A 19,908-nucleotide genomic window follows, 5' to 3' on the forward strand; every position below is an offset into this window, starting at 1 on the left:
ATAAAACTATTTGCAGGCGACACCGTTTTGTATATAGAAAATCCTAAGGAATTCACACACGCGCACACACATACACACACACATACACACACACACAGCTATTACAACTAATAAGCAAGTTCCACAAGGTTGCAAGATACAAGATCAGTATACAAAAATGAATTGCATATCCTTATACTAGCAACAAACAATATGAAAATGAAATTAAACCCCATTTATATTAGAATCAGAAAGAATAAAATAGGAATCAATTTAACAAAACAAGTGCAAGACTGAAAACTACAAAATTTGAAAGAAATTAAAGAAGGCTTAAATAAATGGAAAGACATCCTGTGTTCATGGATCAGACTTAGTATTGTTAAGATGGCAATACCATCCTAATTGATACACAGATTCATTGCAATCCTTATGAAAATCATAGCTAGCTTCTTTGCAGAAATGGATAAGCTAGTCCCAAAATTCATAAAGAAATACAAGGAATCCAGAATAGCCAAATATGCCTTGAAAAAGAACAAAGTTGTTGGATTCACACTTCCTGATTTTATAATTTATGATAAAGGTATAGTAATCAGAGCAGTGTGTTACTGGCTTAAGAATAGACATATGGAGTAGAATGAAGAGTACAGATATGAACACTTGTACTTATGGTCAATTGATTTTTGACAAGATTCCCAAGACAATTCAATAGAGAAAGCAGAGTCTTTTCAACAAATGGCACTGGGACAATGATATGCATGTGCAAAAGAATGAGCTTGGACTTTTACTCACACCATGTGCAAAAATCAACTCAAAATGTATCCAAGACCTAAATATAAGAGCCGAAACTATAAAATCTAAGAAAGAAGCATAGGCATAGATCTTTGTAACCTTGAATTAGCCAGTGGTTTCTTAGATATGACCCCAAAGACACAAGCAACCAATGAAAAAATAGGTAAATTGGACTTAATTAAGATTTTAAGCTTTTGTAATTCAAAAGACCCTATGAAGAAAGTGAAAAGACAACCTGCAGAATGGGAGAAAATATTTGCAAGTCATATATTTAAAGGACTTGTAGCTGGAATATATAAATAACTCTTATAACACAATAATAAGGAGAAAAATAAGTCAATTTTAAAAATGGCCTAAAGATCTGAATAGACATTTCTCCAAAGAAGATATGCAAATGCCTAATAAGCACATGAAAAAATGCTCAACATTATTATTCATTGGGAAATGCAAGTCAAAACCCCAATGAGATTCCACTTTACAATCACTAGGATGGCTATAATAAAAAGATGGACAATAACAAGTGCTGGTGAGGGTGTAGAGAAACTGGTAGAAATGTAAATTGTTGGTGGCAATGTAAATGGTGCACCTGCTTTGAAAAACAGTTTGGCAGTACCTCAAAAAGTTAAGTGTAGAGTGACCATATGACCCAGGAATGCCACTCCTAGGCATTTACCCAAGAGAAACGAAAACGTACATACACACAAAAACTTGTACGCCAATGTTCATAGCAACATTATTTGTAATAGCCAAAAAGTGGAAACAACCCCGATGTCTATCAACTGGTGAATGGGAAATAAAATGTGATATATCCATACAATGAAACGTTATTTGACTCTAAAAAGCAATAAAGTGCTGACACATGCTACAACATGCATGAACCTTGAAAACATTACATGAAGTGAAAGAAGCCAGTTGCAAAAGCCCACGTATTGTCTGATTCCATTGAAATGCAGTGTCTAAAATGGACAAATCTATAGAGACAGAATATAGATTAGTGTTTGCCAGGGCCTGGAGGCTGTGGGAAATAAGGTGTGACTACAAAAGGTATGGGAGTTTCTTTTTTTGGGTGATGAAAATATTCTGAAATTAGTGGTGATGGTGCACGATTTTGAGAATGTACTAAAAACCAATGAACTTTAAAAAAATAAAAAATGTTCAACAGATGAATTCAGAGAAGGCCAGCTTGATGGATGAATTCCTTGGAATCTCTTGCCTCTCAGAGCTTTTGTTTCTCTATGTGGCTCCCTGCTTGAGAGGGATCTCATGGCTTTCTTACTTGGTTTTACTGCAAGAGATCATGTCTCTCTTTGGTGAAAAGTCACAGCAGTGATAATATCCCTACCTTGCTTTAGTAAAGGCACAAATGATGCCTTGTAGCTACACGTGGTTATGTTTTATTTAAAATAGCAATTCACTAGGGGTGTCAGAGATTTTTCTTACCTAGTGAACATGTTCTCAAATCTCCTCTCAGCCTTGATGTTAGAACACGACCACTTCTAAGAAATACCTTTAGTCACTAAATACAGGACAGTATTGATCAGAGTTTTACTGTCAGGGATTGACCAGTTCAGCGCACAGTGGGCACCTTTTAAGTTTCCAAACACATTTTTGGACTTACTGGGATACAGCAGTAACATCTCAAAGGCCACAGATCCTGTCTCTCTCTTTATAACACAGTTTCTTCTTCCTGCATGCTTTAGTAGCCACATAGCCCCCCGCTCCCCGGCCCCCCGACACACACACATGAATGAGCTAGCATTGTCTAAATGTTCTAGGAGAAGAGAGGCATGCACTGAAATGTCAATGTTCAAAGTCTAAGGATTTGGCACAAGATCTTTAGTATTACTCGGAGATGGAAGATAATATCATCTTTGGACTGCAAAGCTTTGCTCAGTGTTGCTGGGACATGCATGAAGACCATCAACACCAGCCAGTCTTTGCTCTTTGGGAAGCTGACAGGATGCTGGTCCGGGCCCCTTGTGCCCATGTACTGGACTACTGGTGTGCTCTGGGTGCAAATGCAGCAGTAGTGGGGTCTGTTAGCATCCATACCTCGCTGCCCACCTGCCAGAGATGCCCCAGGTCTCTGCTGTTCCCGGAAAAGTTGCCATCCTAGGAGTCAACAGAGGCCGCTAGGGATCAAAGGGACAGCAACTCACAGTAGATTTTCTGACCAGGGGCACAGCATTCCTGAGAACCCTGGAGTTGTGAGATTCTTGGGCATCTGAAACAAGTATGATGCTTTGTCACTCTCTTCATGTGAAAGCTCTGGCTGGTACGTTGGGTCTCATTATGGCACAGGAATCTGTTTTATGGCAAATAAGTGATGCTCAATTTCAGCAGCCCAACTGGATATACACTCCTACCCTACTCCCATCTCCTTCAGAATATTTTCACCATTTCTTAGTCTTTCCCCAACTAAAGCCTAGAAGAATGAGCGCAGGGGTTCAGAACGCTACCTCGGGCTCGGTTGTTTCTGGCCTCCTCCCCAGGCCCCATGCCTGAGATCTGCCAACCACCTTTCCCTACAGTTTCAGACTTGCTTACAACCATATGCATGGCCAGGAGTGCCAGGAAGTGGGAGCTGCAGATTGTCTTCTGGAATGTTTCATGGCTCTGACCATCAAAAGCGAATGTGGAGACTCTGAGCCTTATTTCTTTAGGCACTGAAGTAATGAATCTGGCACATACTTTGGTCTCCTTTTGGGTTGAGTCTATGTGTTGCTACTTCAGGAAATGTAAGAGGACAATGCAAGCTGTCGTTTAAGACAATCCTGGTTTCAAAGTGTTTAACCCTTTTTGTATTCATTAGCAATGAAACACCACTTAAGGCAAAACGTGAACGCCTTGATTTTGTTCTACTGTGGTGACCTGCTCTGGCACCCCTGTGTAACTGTGCCAGTTGGTGAATGGCATGGCTGATCATAAGGTGTCTGCTTCATTAGCAGCTTGATAGAGAGTGCACTTAATAAACATTTGTTTCCATACATTGCTTTGCCCCCATTCTTCCTCCCAAAAATGGTGACTGGAACTGGTGGCTTGTAGATTGTAGATCCCTGCAGGGCTTCAGAGCTGTTGGCCTGATTATGGCATAGGTGCATGGGCTGGGCAGGGGATGGAAGGGGGCCCTGGTCCCATTCTCTGGAATCAGAGATACACTCATTTGTCAGAGTTCTGTGGGAAGATGCTCTAAGATTCAGGAACAAATATCATGTATGATGTCCCTGAACTCTGTAGATAATAGGATTCTAGACTGTTACCTTGAAGGGACCCTAACCGATATTTCTTAAAAGTGGTTTTGGGAGCTGTCTGCAGCATCACAGATGAATTTGTGTTAAAATGCTGATTCCTGGGCTCCACTACTGAATCTCTGGAGCTAGAGCCTTGGAACCTGCATTTCAAACAGGAGTCCCTGGTGGTCTCCATATATCTTATGAGAGGGAATGGGAATGAGAACTCTAGCCTCCTGCCTTGTGCCCATTCTCATCACACCCCCAGTGCGATTTTCTGCCTACTACTTCTCAAGGGGGTTCCTGGAGGGAGAAGAGCTCCTCAGACACCCATGCATCTCAGATGTGTGTCCTGTCTCCAATTCTGTGAACTTTGTGGGTCATTAAGCACATACCATAGTCTGCCCTTAGAGAAAGAGTGAGCTTGAAAAATTGGAGTCATCGTCAAATCTAGTTATAGCAAATACCAAGATGGCAAATTCTCTACGTAACCCAAGATTCCAAGTCTGAAATGGGTGGCCTTGTGATTTCAAGAGACGTTTGAAAGGGCAGGCCCTTTGAGGAGGACATAAGTAACATCAGCCTTAATTCTTTTCAGCGGGGGGAGCCTGGGCCTGCCGAGACCCTGGACAATGTGGAAGAGCCCCAAGGGAGAGCACAGGCGGCAGGCTGGAGCCACAGCGATAATGCTGGCTAGGTGGGTGCCTTTTGGCGAGGTTGCTGACTTCTCTGGACTGTAACTCTCTCATCTACAGAAACAAGGGATGAATGATGAAGTGTTTGGGGTAAAATGTACTGATATCTGCAACGTATTTAAACATGCATAAAGATGAGATTGGTGGGATGGATAGAGGGTGGATAGATGGGTAGGGGTGTGAGAAAGCTGGGGTGGGAAAATGTTAATGGTATAGCCTACATGGGTATGTATGTTCAACTTTTCCCTGTGTTTGAATTTTACATAAGATATTAGGAGAAAACCAAAATCGGGTAAGATTTTGGAGCCAAAATGCATGTTAGAGATCATTTTGTGGATGATAAAATTGAGGCAGAGAAGGCAACTAGGAGCAGAAGCAGGACTAGAACCAAGGCTGCCTGCATCCTAGTTCCCAAGCTGTGTGCAGTCCACTCCACCACACTGCCTCCCAAGACCCCTGGGCTCATGGCCAGGCATGAATAATGTCTCCAAAAACCTGTCAAGTGCTGTGGAACCTTAGTTATATGAGACCTAAATGGGTGTTGCATGAAAAGAAAAAAAGAAAAACGGTCAGATAGGACTGGGGGTGTAATGGTCTAGATAGGTTTCTCTACTGCAGGACTTGTCAGAGCCTTTAATGTGTCAATGTCTATTGAAAATCTCTGAGAGAAATATACAGTGTTTCCAAAAAAACTGGACCACAGATGCTAACCCATCTTTTTTAAGGGCTAAATTCTGGATAGTACACTTGGAAAAGACAGCCCTAAAGAAGATAAAGGCACCGTGTGTGTGTGTGTGTGTGTGTGTGTGTGTGTGTGTGTGTGTGTGGTAAGGAAGTGGTATGTACATGCCCTTTCTATTGCATTGTATTTCCATAGTGAGTTCATACACACACAAATTAGACCTTGTGCCTTTGTCACATCTCTTGGGGCCGAAGGTATTCTCATGTCAAGTGGCAGTGCTGGGCATTTCAGGGGCTTGGTTAGCCAAAGAGGAAGTTCGGGGAGGCCTGAACCCAGGTCCTGCTCTTGGCAGTACCCTGGGAGGGTCACTGCCCCTGCCAGCCCAGGGGCCATTTTCTTCCATTGGTACCCATTATTGGGCTTGGGCAACAGAAGTCACTTGAACATGGCCTCTCAAGGAACATGTGCAATCCCAGCAAGCAATAGAATCTGAAGAAAAAGACTCTCTTCTGCTCCTTGGATTTGGCCAAGTGAAGAGATAACCAGCTTTTCCAGTGTCTATTTTTCAGGGCAGTGAAGTACATTTTTTGGAGCTGGTCAGGACACAAACCAATCTTACAAACACAAACAAAATGCAGCATTCCCCAAATGCAGCCAAAACCCTTTATTGGAGCCACCCTCCTAATGCCAATGGTCACTGGTCACTTTCCTGGGTGCATGTGGACAGGTTAGCCCCGGGTGGGAACCGCGTGCTGTTTTATGTTGTTACAGTACAAGTGAATGCAAAGACTTGCAGTAGCTGCCTCTTAGCAAACGATCTTCCCTCACGCCTGGGCATGGGGGCATCGTGGTGGGGCTGGGGGAAAGCGAAGGGCCACTGTGCTTCTGTGGCTGTCTAGGCTGTCTTTCCTTTCTGGCTTCCCTACACTGTGTGGTCCAGCATGGGGGTATGGAGCAGTCCCTAGAGAGAAAGAGCTCACCAGCAGCCCCTGTGAAGAAGTCCCCTGGGGACCAGCCTGGCCCAACGCCCCCTGCGCTGCCACCCGCATTACCCCACCTGGCTTTAGACCTCCTTCCGCAGCACCACCTTGATGCTGCTGCAGACCTGGCCCAGGGCCGCGAAGAGCGGGTTGCAGAAGGTGCGGATGCAGAGCGAGTAGATGTGGCTGATGCACTGGATCTCAATCAGGTAGCTCTTAATGCACGGCACCACTGCCCAGATGTGGCAGAAGGAGATGCAGGCGAATAGGAAGCCCCAGAGCAGGGCCAGTGGGACGCCCAGCAGCGTGGACAGCAGGCGGTAGCACCAGTACTTGGAGACGGTGAAGGTGGTGTAGCTCACCTTCCACACGCCGTCAAAGCTGTAGGTACCCACGGGTTCTGCGATCACGTCTTCGAAATCCACCTGCAGGGGCAGCAAAGAGAAACCTCAACTCACAGAAGCCACTCACTTCTCAAGCTTTTGGGTGTGTGTGTGCATGTGTCAGAATCCCACAGGGGTCAAGTTAACCTTGGAAGCCGGATCCTACCTGTATTAGGCTGTTCTTGCATTGCTGTAAAGACATACCTGAGGCTGGGTAATTGATAAAGAAAGGAGGTTTAATTGGCTCATGGGTCTGTGATCTGAGCAGGAAGCATGGTGCTGGCATATGCTTGGCTTCTGGTGAGGCCTCAGGGAGCTTTCAATCGTGGCAGGAGAAGAGGGAGCAGGCTTCTCCCTTGGTGAGAATGGGAGCAAGATAGAGAGCTGGGTGGGAGTGCCACTTTACAACAACCAGATCTTATGAGAACTCACTCACTATTGCAAGGACAGCACTAAGCCATGAGGGATATGCCTCTGAGATCCAATCACCTCCTACCTGGCCCCACCTCCAACATTGGAGATTACGTTTCAACATGAGGTTTACAGGGGACACAGATCCAGATCATACCATCACCCCAGGGATTCCGACTCCTGGGGTTTCAGGTCTGGAGTGGGGCCTCAGGCTCTGCATTTCTAACAAGCTCCTTCCTGAGCCCAAGCTGCCGTTGTTCCTAGGCATCGCCGACCGACACAGCATGCTTGTTCAGCTCCCTCAAGATGAGTGACTTGCGTAAAGCCGACAGTGACTTAGTGGCAGTGCTACAGCCACAGCTCTCAGATTCTATTGTTTTATGATCTGAAGGGTGTTGGATGGTCGTATGCATCCTGCAGCGATTTACTGAGCACCTGTGGATTGGACCGTGAACAAGCAGAGATTCCTCACGTCACATAACCTCTCTCTAGCCCTCCTATGCATGAAGCACCTTCCTAGCTGCCTACACAGGGTGATGTCACTTAGCATCACTAAGCCTGAGCTGTCTTGTCTGTAAGAAGGAGTCAATGGTCATCTTCCAGTGGTATCATGAGGATGAAAGGATGGGAGGCTGTAAAATCCAATGGTTGATTAAACAGCAGTGAACCAACTTAGCGGCTTAATAACTGGTCTCCCTGTGGTTGTTACTAGTATAGCCTGCCAAGTGGGAGGTTGCAGAGCTGTTTGCTAATGCCTGAAACTGTTCTGAGACCTTTTGTTTCTAGCAGTGCTCCTGGGCCATTCAAATAAAAAGGGGTTGAATAGAAGTACAGACAAATCAGACCAACAGGAGGGGCCTGTGTGGGGGCCTGCAGGGCTAAGGCTTCAATTTCAATCTTCCCTGCCAGTCCCTTTCCCACTTTGGTTATGGAGAGGGGACCCTCTCCTCTATTGCATCACCATTATTAAAATTACTTTCATTATAAAAAACATGGCCACATCACAGAGAATTAACAGAATAGAAAAAAGAAAAGAGTCTTGTGTTTATATTTATCTAATATTAAAGATATGATTGCTTTGGTGCATTTCTTTCCAGTGCAATGTTTTCTGGGGAGGAGAGTGACTAGAACCATGTTGCTCAGACAGTGTTGGGTCCCCTTTTCTCATGTGACTTTGGCTTCTGAGATCATGTACCCCACCTCAGGTCCCTGATCCCCTGTGCTCTGAGGCTGGGGATCCCTGAGGATGAGGCCCCAGTTGGGGTGGTGAGTTAGCAGGCAGAACAGTTTACAGGGTGAGACTCTGGGCTGCAGAAGATATGGAAAAGCTGACCTGGGTCTGTAGGGCCTCCCAGGACCTTCCTTACATAATCTCAGCCCCTAGCTTTCTCTGCGTAGGTTTCAGCAGAGACAACTTAATCTCTTATGTGACCCCCGTGGATGGGAGGAGAGGAAGAAAATGGAAAATGGGTCTCATCTTCTTAGGAATGATGTCACTTCTTGGAGGGCTTCTAGGAGGTGGTGCCTGGCTGGGAATTTGGGGGACTGCAGTATCAGAGCAGGGATGGAAAAGTCATGTTCGCTCCCCTTGCTTATAGAGGTTCTAGTCTAACCCCTAGGGCCTGGATCCTGCTGATTAAGGTGCTGGGACTCTGCCACCTGCCTAATGCCCCAGCCTGTGGCTACTGCCCTTTAGCCTGGCTTCTATGGACACTTTGTGGCCCCAGGAACTTTGCTAGCACAGGGAGGCTTTGGGGTGAGGCCTTCATCTCAGTAGTCACCTTCTTCCCTTTCCTCCTCTGATTGGCACCTGGCAGCCCCTCTGTCTTTCTTGTGACCATTTCTTAGGACAATGCCTCCCTATTCACAGGTCACCCTATCCTGTCTGTCCACCTGTATGGTGAGAAGGCTCTCACAGGTCCCAGGTCAAATCTAGGTGTCCCAAGTTGAATTCAGTGCTCTTCGCACTACCCCAGCCAGTTCCAGACCCTGGGGGTAGATCCTGGCTGTGCCATGACTGTCCCCTCTGAGGTCTGGCCTTTGTCAGGCAGAGAGAGACCTGCCCCATGGCTGGGCCATTCCCCTTCTCCCCAACCACCCAGCCAGCTCCAAGATCCAGCAATTCCTCCAGCCCCTCGGCAGCCTCCCTGCTTTGTCCATGTGTCCCAGCATATTCCTCCAGGTGACACACCTGTCATTTGTGCGTGGCCTCTCAGAGGTAGCAGAGTGGAGGAGAGCCCTGGCCGTGAAGTCACACTGCTGACATTTGAGTCCAGCGTGGCTCCCTAATCGTAGGATGACCTTGAGAAAGTTCTTTAGCTTTTCTATGCCTCATCTTCCTAGCTTTATCTCCTACAGGTTGTCGGAGGATCAATTAAATTAAGACATGTTAGGCCGGGTGCGGTGGCTCATGCCTGTAATCCCAGCACTTTGGGAGGCCAAGGTGGGCAGATCACCTGAGGTTGGGAGTTCAGGATCAGCCTGACAAACATGGAGAAACCCCATACAAAATTAGCCAGGTGTTGGTGGCTTATGCCTGTAATCTCAGCTACTCAGGAGTCTGAAGCAAGAGAATCACTTGAACTTAGGAGGCGGAGGTTGCAGTGAGCCAAGGTCACGCCATTGCATTTCAGCCTGGGCAACAAGAGAGAAATTCCATCTCAAAAAAAAAAAAAAAAAAAAAAGAAAAACAACAACAAAAAGACATGTAAATAATACTTAGAACACTGCCTGGCACAGAGTGCCTGGCTGATAACTGAGCTGTTGGAGCTGGTGGTGGTTGCTATGAAGCGCTTTCTTCAACAGGAAGCAGGGGCTCCAAAGGTGGGCTCACATTCCTGTGGAGTTGCTGACCAGATGCGGGATTACCTCCTTGATCTTCATTTCCTTATCTGTAAAATGCGGTTGCTATTTCTTATAAACTTGTTGTGAGGAACAGAGATCATTTTTTCCCCATGTATTCATCCATACAACCACGCCCCACTGAGATGGTTTGCATGTTTGTTCCCTCCAAATCTCATGTTGAAATGTGATTCCCAGTGTTGAAGGTGGGTCCTGGTAGGAGGTGTTTGGGTCATGGGGGTGGATCCTTCATCATGGCTTGGTGCCCTCCCAGTCATGAGTGAGTTTTTGCTTTGTTGGTTCACATGAGAGCTATTGTTTAAAAGAGCCCGGCGTCCCTCTTGCTCCCTCTCTTGCCATGGGATATGCCAGCTCCCTCTTTGCCTTCTGCTCTGATTGGAAGCTTCCTTAGGCCTCACCAGATGCAAATGCCTACACCATGCTTCTCATACAGCCTGCAGAAACCATGGACCAAAATATACCTCTTTTCTTTATAAATTACCTAGTCTCAGGTATTCCTTTATAGCAATGCAGAACGGACTGACACCACCATCTATCCATACACTCATTCATTATCCATCTATCCATCTATCCACCTATCCGCCTGCTCATGTATCATCCATCCATCCATCCATCCACCCACCCACACATCCAAATAAATACTGATTGAATAACACTTTGTGTAGGCATACTATCTCTTGAGCAGTGCTTAGCACAATACCTGGCATGTGGTGCTGTTTTGATGGTAATATTGCTCAATGATGGTAATTATTTATTCAGATGCTCTGAAGTTTCCTTCAAAAATACATCTCAGAAATTCTGTTGACATCGTAGATCGTTCTCTAGCCTACCTAGTTATAAATGTGTGTGCATGTGTCTCAGTCTGTATTGATAAGATGGATGGAGTCCTCCTTTCCTTACAGTAATAATTATAGTACTTATAGTAATAATCCTACCCTCAATGGCCTCTGGGTGTGTCTTTTAATTATCTTCTTTCCTCCTCCTCCTCCTTCTTCTTCTTTCTTTTCTTTCTTCTCTTTTTTTTATTTGCAGATGCCATTGGTGCTAACATTTGAATTGTTTCCAGGGATTGCCTTTGGGTGCTGTGCATGGGGCAAGTGCTTTATTTTCTGTGAATCTCAGAAAACAGGCTCTCAGGGGGCTGGGCTGGGAGGAGACAGCTGTTCCCCTAGCTCAGATTTGAGCATTGAGAGAGCTTTGGCCACAGCATGCTAGTCTGGGGAGATATTTATAAGGCCCAGCTCAGGCAGCTCTAGGCAGCCGTGCCAGTATAGCACAAGCACACGGTGACTTCATTTCTTAATTCCTTTCCAGAAGCAGAGAGGAGATGGGTTTTTCTTGGAGGGTGGTGGGCTGGGAGCCTGCATCTGCGGGCTGAGGCTTAGGACACTGTGTGCAGTTGGAGAGAGTGAAGGGCTGGAGAGTGAGGAAGGGGGAACAATGGTGCACGTTCTGTTGGTGTCCCCTTCTCTGGCATATTTATTTTTGGAACAGCAAGGGACCCGGTTGATTAATTGGATCCAGTCATTGCAGCCCCCACAGTCTCTGAGAGGGCGGGGAAGGTGCAGGATAGCTGGGCTGGGCATTGCTTGAGGATGCGGGGGAGGCCAGCAGCCACCCGCTGTCAAAAATACCTCCCCCAGAGTCCTGCATGACTCAGTCCCTAGGCATCCAGGGCCCTGGACAATTCAAATAGGATCTCTGTGGGTGGGGAAATAGCTCTTAGCAGAGGGGTAGGTATATGGTCCTAATCTCCACTGGCCACTGAGTTACTGTGTGATTTGAGGTATGGCACTTTCTCTCTCTGACATGCTACGGTTTTTTTTTTTGTTGTTTGCTTTTTTTCAACTCTACACAGAGATGGTTGGGCCAAGATCCTGATGACATGGAGTTAGCTTCAGAGTCAGCAAATCCAAGTGAGTGGCTTAGCTTTTGCCGGGTCCTGGCTTCCTCCCCTATTACCTTGCTACTTAAAGGGCAGTTTACAGTCAGTGCCCTCTGTCTCCAACAAGGTGATTATAGAAGTTGAGAGTACTTAGAAATATTCATAGAAATTTGATGCAGTAATTTTGTGTCTATTGAATTTAACAATAAAAATTGGAGCTTATAACTGCATGCCTATTTGCATTTCATTTTTCCAGTAATTAATTTTTATTGTATTTTACAAAAAAAAGTATGGCTGTACAATGGATCGGAATAATAATGTTAAAACTGGTCCTTCACTCAGTTTTAGAGGCACTAGCCTATAAAGTAGGAAAGAAAATGAGGTGATAGCTGCAAAAACTGTAAAAATGACAAAGCTCCGCATCTTTTGTTATGATTGGTAATAACAAAATAATAGAATTCTGTACAATCTGGGATAACCATGGTAACATCCACAATGTATTTGGCCCTTGTGCGTGTCAGTTTCGGGCCATGTATCTTACATGTGGTATTTCACGTGGCATGTAAGGGACTGGCATAGTGATGCTCAGGTCAGCCTGACAGCAGGGTCATTGCAGGGGCCAGATACCCCAGCAGGTGCTGAGGCACAGAACACAGCACAGGCTGGCTCTGATGGGAGGAAGAGGTAGCCAGGAATCATCTGGAGCTTGGAGTCTAGAGCATCTTTGATTCATCCTTCAAGAGGATGCTCTTGCAGTTGACAGCCTCCTAGGTAGAATCATATACCTACCCCCATCCTAGAGCCCTCCAGCCCCTCTCTTCAGCTCCAGGACTACACTAAGGGACCTAGGCCACCTGGGCTGGGGCATAACAGCACTTGGATTTATGTAAAGGAGCTGGGAAGAGACTGAGATAACAGAGGGCTGCAAGGAGAGAGAGGGAGAGGGGAACCTGCCGCAGGATGCTCCTTGTCTATCACTGAACCCTGTCTTTGCCTCACTGCTTGTCTCCTCCCATCTATTCTCTTGTCCTCTCAGACTCTGCCTTCAAGAAGTTTGGTGCATATTGGAATGGGGAGCAATAGAAATACCCTGGGTGGAGCCCTAGGCTTGACTGTGCACCAGCTTTCAGTGGGTGGTTTGCTGGTCTCCAAAGATCCTCGGTTAGCCATGCTTCTCCGTGTTTGTCCTCAGGTAGTCTCATCCCATCTTGAGTCTTGGCTTGCCCTGTGACTCACTTTAACCCCAAGAATGTGGCAGAAAGGATGCTGTGCCAGTTCCAGAACTAAGCCTTCAGAAAGCCCAGCAGCTTCTACTTTTAGGAGCACTGAGCTCCCATGTTAGAAGTCCACTTTTCTGTTGTGCTCTAGAGGCTGGAGAATTGGAAATGCCCTGCTGGATGCCGCCTGATAGAAAGATGTGAGGCCACGTGAACAAGGAGGCCTGAAACTGCACTTAGATAGAGGCCCAGCCACCCCAGCGCCACAGCTGAGCTGTGCCTTCCAGCCATCTCTGCCAGGACCCCAGGCCTATGAGTGAACCATCTTGGATGTTCTAGCTTGGTAGAACCCCCAGGTGAGTGCAGCCTCAGCCACCATCTGACTGTAGCTGCATGAGAGTCCCCCAGTGAGACCAGCGGGACTGCCTAGCTGAGTCCTGCCAACCCACGGAACTGTGAGAAGTCAAAAAATGGTTGTTTCCTTAAGCCATTAAGTTTTGAAATGATTTGTTACTCAGCAATTGATAACTGATACAGTCTGTCTTTAGGGAAAAGAAGGGATAACTCTGGGCTCCAGGTGTCTTCTATAAGATGAATGGGACTTGTCTGCTGACATGCTGACAAGTTTGAGTATGAAACTTTTTTTTTTCTTTTTGAGAAGGAGTTTGCTCTTGTTGTCCAGGCTGGAATGCAGTGGCGCAATCACAGTTCACTGCAACATCTGCCTCCTGGGTTCAAGCGATTCTCCTGCCTCAGCTGCCTGAGTAGCTGGGATTACAGGGGACTACCACCATGCCTGGCCAAGTTTTTGTAGTTTTAGTATAGACAGGGTTTCATCATGTTGGCCAGGCTGGTTTTGAACTCCTGACCTCAGGTGATCCACCTGCCTTGCTTGGCCTCCTAAAGTGCTGGGATTACAGGTGTGAGCCACTGTGCTCAGCCTCAGCATGAAACTTATGCTCAAACATGAAAGTGCAAACATTCACGAGCTCAGCTGAATAAGAATGTCTGGAGGAAAGGTCAAAGAATCTGAATTTTAATAAGTGCCCCCACCACTGGACCCTGGGAAAGTGGACTGCGTTTTGAAAAACTCTACATCTGTTGATTCCCAGAAGTCCTCTTAACGCTAAGTTCTGATACCTCAGTGTGAATTTGTCTGATGTAGCCCTTCTTAGAGGTCATTGACAGAGGACAAGACATTTCCAAAAGGAAAGAATTGCCAATATGGAATGACAGGTGGGTTGGATGACCCTCCGTGATTTAGCTTCAATCTGCCCTTCTTGCCTTCTTACCTACAAATTCCCTTTCAGATGCTCTGTCCTAATCCTCTTCAATAGTTCATTATTCTTCTGCTGACAGAGCAGTGGAGAAATGTTATCTGTTGTACTCACTATGACTAGCTGATGGGGCATGGCTTCCTGGAGCAGTGCTGTGATCCATTATTCATGTCTATCATAAACATTGGAAGGGGCAGTGGTAATGACAGTCTCTCACATTTGCCAACTCTGCTCAACATTCTTCCCAGTGTTGGGAAAGCCTTTGCTTATTCTGTGTCTTTTTGGAAAGCTTTGTTCCTCCATTACACATTTTTAATTTTTCTCATTTTTATAACGCACCATGGATGCCACCTCTCCATAAAGTTGGCTTCTGATTTTTCCAGATGAAAGTAATTCTTCCTCCCTAACCTCCCATGACAATCTGGCACTCATTTACAGTGTTCAACACCTTCTCCTGTATGTTCTCATTGTTCTCATCCTATCTTCTCCCCAGGACTGGATTCCTCTCCAGGAGAGGTACCAGGTCAGTTTCATCTTTGTGCAACAGGCTGTCCCTGATGAACACAAACCTGGAACAAGACGTTATAGCACTGGTGGGCATCTGGTTCCTCTGGGTGTCGGGTAGCCTGAGCTGAGGGGCAAATGGGTGTTCATTTTTCTGAAGAAGTCAGGCGTTCTGTGGCAGATGTGGGTGGAGCGAGGGGTGGGGAGTAGCATCATGGAGGGGCTGGGATCCTGTCTGTCTCCTTCCCCAGCTTGAAGGGCAGCTTGGGAAAAGCTCAAGAGGGAGGAGTTGACTGCAGAAGCTGGAGGACCTGCAAGACTCTTGGGCTCAAGCATCATTGCTTTAGGGCCTGGGGGCCTATGTGCGAGTCAGGAAAGGGGGAGAGAGAGAGGAGGGGGAGAGAGAGAGGAGAGAGAGAGAGAAAAAAAAGAGAGAAGAGAGAGAGGAGGGAGAGAACACTGTCGGTGAGGTGGCACTGACCCCTCTCAGAAATAACTTGGGGGCACTGTGGGGTGACTCTGGGGTCCTGAAGTATGCCTATAGTGGGGCTAGAACCTTTCCAACCTGGGTCTGAAGGTTAAGGCATCCTGGGGTGTACCTACTGGTGAGCTGAGAGCCCTGGGGACCTTTGGCAGACATTTTCATCCCCACAGCCTGGAGGGTTTGCATGCAGCGAGTTTGTCCTGCTCATCACCATGTCCTCTGGGACAGCACAGTGCCTGTGCTGAGCAGGCATTCAGTTGCGATTTGTGGAATCAATGTTGGTGAGGAGGGCAAGTGGCAATGGGAATGGGAGTGTGCCCCTGAATTCCTCAGCTCCAGTCTGATCTTCTACACTGCCCTGGGCCCAGCCTCGAGCCGTGGAGACCACAGTTGAAGTCTGTTGGGGTGTACAGGCCTTGTCCTCTGTCCTTGGCTACCTGGTTTTAAGGGCAGGGTCAAAAGAGGGTGCCTCCGCTCTACTGGGGGTCAAATCCATGGAGGTAGCATGTCTATCTCCTACTCTTCATCCTTGGCTTTTTTTAATGTGAAACATCAGCAGCTGGTGGCTCCAGGGACTTGGGCCCAGAGAGGGCAAAAGATTTCCCCAGAGTCACAGCAAGTTAGTGTCAGTCTGGGACCAGAACTTGACTCTCTGTAGTCAGGACCCATTCCAGCATTCTTTCCATGTCACTCAACCTAGCCCATGAGAAAACTGCTACCACCTGTGAGGCCACCATGACAGCTGCCACCTGGGGCACTGCCAGGGCCTTCTGCACTCCCCTCTCAGCCTCTGTCCTATTTCTCCATCTCTCTCTGTCTCCCCAATTCCCTCTTCCTTCCCATCTCTCTTTTCCTCCATCGATGGCAAAACCCGGGTGATCGAGAGGCTGAACAGGCTGGTTCCATCCCTCCTAGTTGCAGTCCCCTCTCTCTTTCTTTCTTTTCTTTATTATTTAACAGACTGTAACATAGACCTGAAATCTACCTAAACCAATATGTGGTATATATCTGTGCCTGCTTTGTGATCCTTGTTCTGCAGTAAACTTTTTTCATTTCTTACTCACTAAAAATAAAAGAAAGAAAGTCAAGTAACTCCCTAAACCAGAGAATGTCCAAGACATACCAAATCACCACCTCTTCTGGACAAAATTATTTGTGGCACCCTCGTTTATCCTTTGCTATTTTTTTAAGGCTAAAGGCCTCCAGGAAAGGACATCTCTCAGCCCTAGGAAGGCTGTGTAAAGCTGCTACACCTGTGCTGCCACCCCCGCTGTTCCCTCTGTGTCATAATCTAGGCCTGGGGCTTGGAGCTGGCTCCCTTCTAGCTCAAAGGGATCCGAGGGCTCTCTCTGTACTTACCACCCATTGTGGGTGTCCTTTAGAAACCATGTTCTCCCATGCGGTCCTCTTCCCCATCCCCCTGCAACCACCAGGGCGCACCAGATGGTTACCTGGGCATGATGCACGCTCCTGGCTTAGCGCTCTTGCCCTCTAGACTGCAAGCTCTGAGACCCCTCTTTATCATTGCCAGGTGCCAGGGACCGTGTTAGACACTTCCAAACCCTTCATCTCATTCAGTCCTCACGTTATATTTCTATTGCACAGAACTGTGTTGAGATTCGTTTACCTGGTGGAGGTAAATGGTATTATTCCCACTTTATAGGGGGAAATTAAGGCTCAGAAAACATAGTTTGCTTGTCCAGTGTTACCATTTTTAGGTAAAACGGCCTGGATTTGAAATCAAGTCTATTAAAGTCAAGTCCAGGACTATTCCTGGTAGATCACACTGACGAAAACCATAACCATAATAATAATAATAATAATAACAAAATAAAATGTACAATTTTATTTACATGTATAGAGGGCTTTAAAGTTTGTGAAATTTGCTTCCTAATTTTCCCCATTGCAGCTTTTACACTGTGCTATAATATATACCCTATCTCCATCACTAATGATGTATAGAAATATAATATCCAGCATATGAGCTTTTGTGGAGGAGTGTCTTGAGTGAAGCAGGGGGACAGAAGTGGGAGCAACTAATTGCCTGGAGGAGTCAGGGAAGGCTTCCTGGAGGAGGTTGCATTTGATTTGGGCCTTGGAGGCTGAGAGAGGCATTCGCCACCTGGAGGAGAGGAGACATGCACTCCTGGCAATGGGACAGGAGTGGACTCTGGTGGGTGGGCTGGCAGGTGGGAGCAAACCAGGCAGAAGCAGCAGGTTGGGGCCAGATTGTCTTGGGTTTGCACAGCCATGTTGAGAGGCCAGGCTTCTCCAGCATGGGAGGGCCCCACTGAAAGACAGCAATACAGCCCTGTGCTTTAGACCAAGTCCTCAGCTGCACAGTCTGATCCAGTGGCTGGGAGCTTTGAGCACTTGAAATGTGGCTAGTGAAACTGGAGAATTCTAGATTTTGCTTAACTTTAACTCAAATGTAAACCCTGATTTCACTATTGAAAAACTTTTACAGAATGTTTGAAACAGTACAGGTATGTGAATTGATTTTCACCTGTAAATTTTATGAAATCTAAATGCAGAGCAGGCATTTTGGATGAAAATGTGGAGTCTGAACTGAGATATACAGTGGGTAAAGGAAGCATACTGGATTTTAAACTTGAAGACTGCACAATAGTTCAGTGATGATTGTTTTATATTGCTTATTTGTTGAAATAATACTATTTTAGATATATAGGGTTAAGTGAAAAATATCACGAACATTAATTTCACCTGTTTGCTTTTGTGTTTTAGAATGTGGCTGCTAGAAAATTTAAAATTCCTTGTGGTAACAGTGTCCCTGTTGGACAGCACCGGCCTGAGATTCCAACCCTTTCCATAGGACCTGGGAGGCACCAGACACTTGCCCTCTTAACAGCACCTCCAGTGATGCTAATGCTGGTGGCCGGGGACCATTCTCAGAGGAATTCTGCTTTGGAAAGATCCCTCTGGGCGAGGTACAGAGGCTCATGCCTATAATCCCAGCACTTAGGGAGGCACGAAGATCACTTGAGCCCAGGAGTTTGAGACAAGCTTGGGCAACATAGTGAAACCCCATCTCTCTACTAAAAATGCAAAAATTAGCTGGGCGTGGTGGTACTTGTCTGTAATCCCAGCTACTCAGGAGGCTGAGGAGGGAGAATTGCTTGGGCCTGGGAGGTTAAGGCTCAAGCCTGGGGGACAGACAGAGACCATGTCTCAAATAGAAAAAAGAAAGATCCCTCTGGATATGGGTGGAAGTTGGATTGAAGGTGTGGGCCTGGAGGCAGCAGGGCTGCTAGTGTCACCAGGACGTGAGGAAGGAGGTCAAACTTCAGACTTTGGGAGATTCCCTGAAGGCTGAACACCCCGGAGTATTCCCTTTCAGGGACCTGGGCACCCTGTACCCTGTCCTGGCCACTAGACCTGGGGTGAAGAGGGAGCTGGGGGAGGGCTGGGTGTAGCCCCCACCCTTGGGGACAGACACTGGCCAGTGCTCTGGGGGAGTGAGTGCTCCTCGAGGGGCAGCTGGAAGCTGCCCTCTGGGGATTAACCCTGCACCCACTGCAGAGGCCGCAGAAATGCCCCTTGGCACGGAAAGGAACCCAACTTGGCTGCCCATTCCTATTCCTCCCAGGACGAGGGCCAGGAGTGAGTGGCAGGAGCGTCACAGTAGTAAGGAGGGATTTTTGTTTTGTGACTTGCTTCTCCTGCCCTGATTAGGACTTGGATCATGGAGATGAGGCTAAGTTTTTGCTCTTGATTTTGCTAAAGGTCCTTCAGTGATTTACAAGCCTTTTTTGGGGGCGGTTGGGGGTGATACGGAGATGACAGCAACAGGCCTCTTTTCAGGGAAGCCATGTCTGCAGCAGAAACCCTCCCCTGCCAAGCACCCATGTCTCGCAAACCTGACACCCTCAGGCCGCCGAGGCAGGCCTGCAGAGCCTACCTTGACTATGTCCTCGTTAATGTTCTTAGGGTCTCGGTTCACCAGGTCAATCTCCTTGCAGTGAATATCCTTGACGATCTGGGCCTCGAGGTCTTCTGCCATCATAGTGGAGCTGGGGCACCCACAAGAGGAGATCCAGGCCGGGTGGCTGGCTGGGGCTGAAAATACTTGGGGCAGAGAGACCAATTCAGTGTCCCCAGACTTACGTCCCTGCCAGCTAAATAGGCCCCACCCAGCATGCCGGCTGACAGCTGTCCCACATAACTTCAGCCTGCCTCTCGCTAAAGCTTCCAGTGGCAGGGCTCCAAGCTAAAATTAAGACTGGAGCTCTTCTGGAAGGTTGAGCACTCCTTAAAGGGGGCTACCTCGGGGCGCTGGGCCTTAGGAGAGGGTGCAGAGGGCCTGGCATTTCCTATGTGTCGTGTGGCTGTGGCTGTCCTTCTGGGGCCCCTGGAATTTGCCCCACTGCTGTCAGCATTTGGGCTCCTTTGCGAAGCACTGCCCATGGAGGGAAGCGGGGTTGGTCCCAGCTCTGCCTCTGGCTGGCTGTGTGACCTTTGGCACACTTCATCTCTCTGGGCCACTCTGTCCCCCTCTGTAAAATGGGGACA

The 19,908-nt window shown here is 47.2% G+C and overlaps 1 protein-coding gene across 1 annotated transcript; it reads right to left on the reverse strand.

Annotated features, from left to right (window-relative positions):
* Window positions 1-5,540: 5,540 nt before the first annotated feature.
* Window positions 5,541-19,530, reverse strand: CAV3 (caveolin 3). Its single transcript, XM_017501601.2, has 2 exons — window positions 19,298-19,530; window positions 5,541-6,780 (listed from the first exon to the last, which is right to left on the reverse strand). Exons 1-2 carry the CDS (start codon window positions 19,400-19,402, stop codon window positions 6,439-6,441), a joined length of 447 nt encoding a protein of 148 aa, XP_017357090.1. The 5' UTR covers window positions 19,403-19,530; the 3' UTR covers window positions 5,541-6,438.
* Window positions 19,531-19,908: the final 378 nt, after the last annotated feature.

The sequence above is a fragment of the Cebus imitator genome, unplaced genomic scaffold, assembly GCF_001604975.1.
Source record: "Cebus imitator isolate Cc_AM_T3 unplaced genomic scaffold, Cebus_imitator-1.0 Scaffold281, whole genome shotgun sequence".
NCBI lineage: Eukaryota > Metazoa > Chordata > Mammalia > Primates > Cebidae > Cebus > Cebus imitator.